Source organism: Odontesthes bonariensis, chromosome 19, assembly GCF_027942865.1.
Source record: "Odontesthes bonariensis isolate fOdoBon6 chromosome 19, fOdoBon6.hap1, whole genome shotgun sequence".
Taxonomy (NCBI): domain Eukaryota; kingdom Metazoa; phylum Chordata; class Actinopteri; order Atheriniformes; family Atherinopsidae; genus Odontesthes; species Odontesthes bonariensis.
Genome location: NC_134524.1, coordinates 708,548 through 716,144, shown reverse-complemented (window position 1 = coordinate 716,144; position 7,597 = coordinate 708,548). Strand labels below are relative to the sequence as shown.

Below are 7,597 nucleotides of genomic sequence, written 5' to 3'. Positions count from 1 at the left end.
GTATATGTTTCTGTGATGGTTTCGCGTCTCTTTTGGATGTTTTTGTATATGTTTCTGTGATGGTTTCGTGTCTCTTTTGGATGTTTTTGTATATTTCTGTGATGGTTTCGCGTCTCTTTTGGATGTTTTTGTATATATTTCTGTGATGGTTTCGCGTCTCTTTTGGATGTTTTTGTATATTTTTCTGTGATGGTTTCGCGTCTCTTTTGGTTGTTTTTGGATATATTTCTGTGATGGTTTCGCGTCTCTTTTGGTTGTTTTTGTATATATTTCTGTGATGGTTTCGCGTCTCTTTTGGTTGTTTTTGTATATTTTTCTGTGATGGTTTCGCGTCTCTTTTCGTTGTTTTTGTATATGTTTCTGTGATGGTTTCGCATCTCTTTTGGATGTTTTTGTATATTTTTCTGTGATGGTTTCGCGTCTCTTTTGGATGTTTTTGTATATTTTTCTGTGATGGTTTCGCGTCTCTTTTGGTTGTTTTTGTATATTTTTCTGTGATGGTTTCGCGTCTCTTTTGGATGTTTTTGTATATTTTTCTGTGATGGTTTCGCGTCTCTTTTGGTTGTTTTTGTATATGTTTCTGTGATGGTTTCGCGTCTCTTTTGGATGTTTTTGTATATTTTTCTGTGATGGTTTCGCGTCTCTTTTGGTTGTTTTTGGATATATTTCTGTGATGGTTTCGCGTCTCTTTTGGTTGTTTTTGGATATATTTCTGTGATGGTTTCGCGTCTCTTTTGGATGTTTTTGTATATTTTTCTGTGATGGTTTCGCGTCTCTTTTGGTTGTTTTTGGATATATTTCTGTGATGGTTTCGCGTCTCTTTTGGTTGTTTTTGTATATGTTTCTGTGATGGTTTCGCATCTCTTTTGGTTGTTTTTGTATATGTTTCTGTGATGGTTTCGCGTCTCTTTTGGTTGTTTTTGTATATATTTCTGTGATGGTTTCGCGTCTCTTTTGGATGTTTTTGTATATGTTTCTGTGATGGTTTCGCGTCTCTTTTGGATGTTTTTGTATATTTTTCTGTGATGGTTTCGCGTCTCTTTTGGATGTTTTTGTATATATTTCTTTGATGGTTTCATTTCTCTTTGTGTCTGTTTTTAACGTTGTTTTGCGTTTCTGTGTGAGTTTGAAACTTTCTGAGGGATGTCTGTATATTATGGTAGTTTTCTGTGCCTTCGCCTGCCCCCACTGGTCCTGCTCCATAATCCATCCATGTCCGACACCCCCCCCCCCCCCCCCCCCGTATTGCTGCTGTTTTGTAGGGGCTGTTGGACCTCTTTGACCCTGAACTTTGCCTTGCAGGCATTAAAACTGTGCACATATCTGAGCGTGTTACAGGTACAGTGCTGAGGGAGGAAGGCTGTTTGGGGGGGGGGGGGGTCATGTGATTGAAACGCAGTTGTTTCCTTTAATGTCGTCTGAGAGTAATAATTTCTGCTCAGTGACAGCCAGCCACTGTTTACTGCCCCTCTCTCTCGCTCTCGGATGAATGCTCGCTCGCCCAGTGTGCAGGCGGCCGGCTCTGAATAGAGGGGGGGCGGGCGTATGAGGGGGGGGTGGGGTGGGGGGGGGCGTATGAGGGGGGGGCAGGAGGGGGCGGAGCTTCCTCTTCCTCCTCTGTCTCAGCCGTACAGTCCAGAGGACGGACGCTCGCCTCTTGTCAGGACTCATCTCCTCCTTCCTCTGTCTTCTTCTTCTTCTTCTGCTCTTCCTCCTGCGGGCAGACGCTCTTCTTCACCTCCTCCTCTTCTTCTTCACCTCCTCTTCCTCCTCCTCCTCTTCCTCTGGGCTCCGGCGGCGGGACGCTCTCTGACAGACGGTGGGATGCTTTCCACTGGACAGAAAGTTGTTTGTGTGGCTCTGATTGGCTGACTCACTCTAACCTGGCGGCTCAAAGTTGACGTCCCACTCATGAATTCTTCCCAACGTTGCCACAGCGACCGGCGACCTTGGGGGCAGCGGCGGCGTCCGCGCTATGTTCTGAGACTCTGAAAGTCTTTGTGCACTCAAAAGGTAGAGAGCTTGTTTCCATAGCGACCAGGATGCAGGTGTCCATAGCGTGTAACGTGGGAGGGGGCGGCGGCGGCGGCGGAGGCGGGGCCAGCGAGCACCAGCTGAAGGAGCGGCGGGCGGCGGCAAACGCCACCAGCGCCCCCTCCTGTCAGGCGAGGGTCAGGGCGGAGCCCACAAACAGGCACACCTTGCTAGGCCACGCCCACATGAAGGAGGCCCTGGGTCGTCATAGCAACATGAAGTACAGGTGAGAGTTGAACTGATCAGTTATTGATCAATCGTCGGGTATTGATTGTTGATGAATGACGCGTGTGGGACCGGATCAGGTGACGCTGATCAAATATTAACATGTCCGATTAAATATTAAAGGGATTAACTCAGATATTGATCCTCTGTGAGGGCCTCGTTTATCAGTTATTGATGAGTCAGAACCGACCGGATCAAATATTTATGAACGTGACTTCAGAAACGTGACATCAAATCAGGCACAAGTGTTGATAAAGTGCTTTTTGGATCTTTCTGTGGTTTTTCATCTCTTTGTGATGTTTGTTGTGTTTTTGTGATCTTTTTGGATCTCTTTGTGACATTTGTTGTGTTTTGTGATCTTTTTGGATCTTTCTGTGGTTTTTCATCTCTTTATGATTTTTTTTTGTGTTTTTGTGATCTTTTTGGATCTCTTTGGGATATTTGTTGTGTTTTGTGATCTTTTTGGATCGTTCCGTGATAGTTTTTCATCTCTTTATGATGTTTTTTGTGTTTTTGTGATCTTTTTGGATCTCTTTGGGATATTTGTTGTGTTTTGTGATCTTTTTGGATCTTTCTGACATGGTTTTTCATCTCTTTGTGTGGTTTGTTGTGTTTTGTGATCTCTTTTGTCTTCTTTATTGTTGTTTTGTATCTCTGTGATCGATCTTTTTTATTTTTTTGTGCTGGTTTTTGCATCTCTTTGTGTTTTTCTGTCTTTTTTGCTTGTCATTAAGTGGACTTAGACCTGAAGGGCACTGACTTGGACTCTTCCTGACCGACCTCAATGAACTTCAACTTATGTTGTTTGTTTATGTTTATGTTTATGCATTTGGCAGACGCTTTTATCCAAAGCGACTTACAGGTAAGTCTAAGGAAGTGGTAAGATTGCCTAAGGACCCCTACTGGAAGTAGGATTTGAACCCAGGTCACCTACACAAAATCAATCTTAGGCAATCTTACCACTTCACTAACCTTAGAGGCTTAAACTCAAACGAGGCTGAGTAGAAGCTTAATGGAAACTGGTAATAAGTGGATCCACCTACATCTGACTAAATAAGCAGGCCTGGTTGATGAGATAAAGATTCTGAGATGAAACTCATAGGACTGGGACCAATAGAGGCCTCTGCTTATGGTACCTTTCCAACCAGGAGATTCTGTACAACTGACAGGGACTTTTTGTGATTCCCTCCATCACATATCTCGTTTTATAAAAGAACGTTGTATAGAATTTGAACTAACTGCAGAGATTATTTATCGCATCTGTTACGGCCACCAAGGCACAACATATTTGGAGGACACGAGACAAGATTGAGGGTACAAATATATATATTTTATTATTAAACTCTCTGGAACTTTTAGTTCTTGATTCAGCTGCTTTTGATTTTCTGTGAAGAAAAAGAGAGTTAACTTCCCTCAGTTTTCCCGTGCCCCAAAAAAGAAAGAAAAAACACAACCCCAAAAGTATTAACAAAAGTTGGACCTGGTGAGCCGATCAAACATAACAAAACGGTACAGCAGGGGGCCAACCCTATACAGGGCCGTCGAAGCCCCTACTAGTACCGGACTAAAGCAAAAAGGAACCTAATGCAAAAGAAAGATCGACACCAGGACAACCGGTCCCACCAGGCCAAAATCATTACTAGAAAACGAACAAACAAAGACTAACCAAAAATACCGCATGGCAGGCTGAATAAGTCAGCTGCGGCCTACCGCGACTGGACAAGCGCGCACCGCCTTGTTCCACCCCATCAGTCCCATCCTGAAGAAGGACAACTCCGACGCCAGAATCACATGCGTCCACAGCCAACTTAAATGGTACATCAAAACGAGGGGCAGACAACACAGGAGCGCTAATTAGCAAATGTTTAGTTTGCTCAAAAGCAGATTGACACCGATCAGACCAAATAAAAGCTACTTTAGGGCTAAGTAGGTCTGTTAAAGAAGCAGCTACAGAGGAAACGTTTTTACAGAACCCCCTGTAGTGACCAACCATTGCTAGATAGCGGCGTAGCTCAGTACGAGTGGTAGGCACCGGAACAGACAAAATAGCCTCTACTTTAGCCTCAACCGGGCGCACTTGACCTCCCCCCAACCTTTTTCCAAGATAGGTCACTGTCGCTTGGCTGAATTGGCGTTTAGAAAGATTAACTGTCAAATTTGCCTCACTCAGACGCGCAAAAACAGTTCTTAAATGGTCAACGTGCTCAGCCCATGTAGCAGAACAAATCACCAAATCATCCAAATAAGCCTCACAGAATGATAAACCGGACAAAACCACATTCATTAACCGTTGAAACGTCGCTGGGGCGTTACGCATCCCAAAAGCCATCACCGTATACTGAAGGAAATCATCGGGTGTGACAAAAGCGGAAATTTCCTGGGCTCGGGCTGTTAAGGGTACCTGCCAGTATCCCTTCAGCAAATCCAGCTCAGTCACAAACTGGGCAGCCCCCACATGGTCCACACAATCCTCCATCCGAGGCAGTGGATAACAATCCGGCCTAGTCACCCCATTTACCTTCCTGAAGTCCGTACAGAAACGGTCTTCTCCACTGGCTTTAATAGCCAGGAGGCATGGCGAACTCCAGGCACTACTGCTTGCAACAGCAAGGCCATGTTTCACCATGTACTCCACCTGCGTCTTCAAACGGCGTCGCTTGTCCGGGTTCACTCTGTAAGGGTGTTGTTTAATAGGCTTGGAATCACCAACATCAATATCATGGCTGAGCACACGAGTCTGAGTGGGAATGTCTGCAAACAGCGACCTATAAGACTGGATCAAATTAATGACATCAGCCTGCTTAGAAAAATTAAGGTGAGACAACAACAGAGGTAAGTTTTCCAACATTTCTGAATTTGGAAACCTTCCTTCAGTGACAGCCGGGGAAAAAACGTCACCTTCATGTTCAGCACTGGAAAGCTCCTCCCGTGCGTCCGCACCTGCCCCGACGCATGCGTCAGCTCGTTCCCTGGAAACACAACTGACAGATTTATTCAAAGAGGGCGCACGCTCGATATAAAGCTTCAGCATATTAATATGACATAGGCGTGATGTCCGCTTCCTATCAGGAGTAGAGACCAGATAATCTCGATCTCCGACCTTCCTCTTGATCGTATAAGGGCCACTGTAGCGCGCTTGTAAGCTGGAACCAGGAACCGGAAGTAACGCCAACACTTTCTCCCCAGGCTGAAAAACTCTCATAATCGCATTTCTATCAAACAAAGACTTCATTTTAGCCTGTGCAGTTTTAAGATTTTCTTTAGCTATCTCGCACGCACGGCTCAGCTTCAGTTGAAAGTTACTGATGTAGTCCAACAAATTTTGGTCAGATTTTTCACACAACTACTTCTCTTTCAATAACTTTAAAGGACCGCGAACAGTGTGAGCAAAAACCAAGTCCGACGGGCTAAACCCCAGAGACTCCTGAACCACTTCCCGTATAGCAAACAGTTGTAAATGTACTCCTTCATCCCAGTCTTTTTCGAACTCCAAACAGTAGTTGCGAAGCATTGTTTTTAACGTTTGATGGAAACGCTCGAGTGCGCCCTGACTTTCCGGGTGATAAGCGCTGGAATGACAGTGCTTTATGTCAAGTTGACGTAAAACCTGCGCAAATACTCTAGACATAAAGTTAGACCCTTGGTCAGTCTGCACAACCCGAGGTAAACCAAACAATGAAAAAAATTTTGTCAATGCTTTCACCACTACCGGCGTAGTTATATTACGCACCGGAAAAACCTCTGGAAAACGAGTAGAGGTGCACATCACCGTTACCAGGAACTTATTCCCCGCTTTGGTCCGAGGTAACGGACCCACACAGTCAACTAATACTCGTTCAAATGGTTCAGAGATGGCTGGAATGGGATACAACGGAGCAGGAGGAGTCGTCTGATTTGGCTTGCCAGATACTTGACAGAAATGACACGAATTACAGTAGCGCACGACATTGCTCTTTAAACCCGGCCAAAAGAAATGACGCAAAATGCGATCATATGTTTTTCTTATGCCAAGATGACCGGCTAATGGATTATCATGTGCTAACCGCAAAATTTCTGAACGATATGGAGATGGAACAACAATCTGTTTCACCACACTCCACTCTTCAACAGGAGAGACATTTAAAGGCATCCATTTACGCATCAAAAGCCCATCATGTAAGAAATAGCCAGTAGAAATGGACTCAGATTTATCAGTTAAAGCATCGTTAAACAAATGTGCTAAACTTTGATCAGTTTTTGAAGTTCCATCAACTGCTGTCTAGACAATGACAGTGCCTTTGCATCCAACATGTCCTCCTCCACACTTTTCTTTAATGGGACATGTTCGGATTCAGTGTTGAACAGAAAGCTGTCACTCAAGTCAACGTCATCTTTATTTTCCTCTTGTTGACGCTTAAGTACTGCACGCGTAACTGCGCACGACGTGAACACATCTGGGAATGTACGAGCAAGCTCATCTGGACAGGTGCGCAACACCGGGACGGGTGTAACGTCTGGAGTAACTAACACTCGACCCCCAGCCAAGTCATTGCCCATGATCATGGAGACGCCCGCTATTGGGAAACTAGGACGCACCCCAACCACAGCGTCACCAGACCACAGCTCAGACTGGATCACGACTTTGTGCAGAGGAACACCAATGTCTTGCATGCCAAAACCACGAACTGGCACCTCAGAACCAATCGCAGTGTCTCTATTTAACGCCAAGATCCCCTCCAAAATAAAAGACTGAGAGGCAGCAGTGTCCCGCAATACTTTTACAGGGATTTTCTCACTATTGAGAGACACAGAAACAAACCCATCCATAACGAAAGGCTTAAAATCAGCATACTCGCAAGGCTTTGTTGTTGAAAGTGATTGATTAACGTGCTTTACAGTCTTAATTAGAGCGACCGGCTTAGTGTTCTTTTCCTTTAAAACCTGGCAATTGGCCACAATGTGTCCTCTCTTTTTACAATAAAAACACGTTACATTAGTTTTTAAATCCAACACATGATCTGACTTGCTTTCAACGTCATCGAGCACAGCAGGTTAATCTGATTCAACGAGTGAAACAGATTTTGCACCCCCCTTCCAATTACTTTCAGATTTGTCAAATTTATTAAAGACATGTGAGCGCTCAAAACTACCTTTGTGCGTTAACATATACTCATCAACAAGCACTACAGCTTTTGACACATTTGACACTTTATTTTCATTCAAGTAGATGGTAACTTTCTCTGGCAAGCTGTTTTTAAAGTCTTCCATTAAAATGAGCTGCTTAAGTTGTGCAAAGTCGGCAACCTTTTTAGCAGCGCACCAACGATCAAAGAGAATTTCTTTATCTCTGACAAAATCC

At 44.3% G+C, this 7,597-nt stretch overlaps 1 protein-coding gene across 1 annotated transcript in view; it reads left to right on the top strand.

Moving 5' to 3' along the window:
• Positions 1-1,949: 1,949 nt before the first annotated feature.
• Positions 1,950-7,597, top strand: part of LOC142368586 (voltage-gated potassium channel subunit beta-3-like) — a 40,722-nt gene continuing 35,074 nt past the window's right edge. Inside the window, exon 1 of the mRNA XM_075450794.1 lies at positions 1,950-2,260. Coding sequence (XP_075306909.1) covers positions 2,043-2,260 — 218 coding nt within the window. The 5' untranslated portion in view covers positions 1,950-2,042. The remainder of the gene's footprint in view (positions 2,261-7,597) is intronic.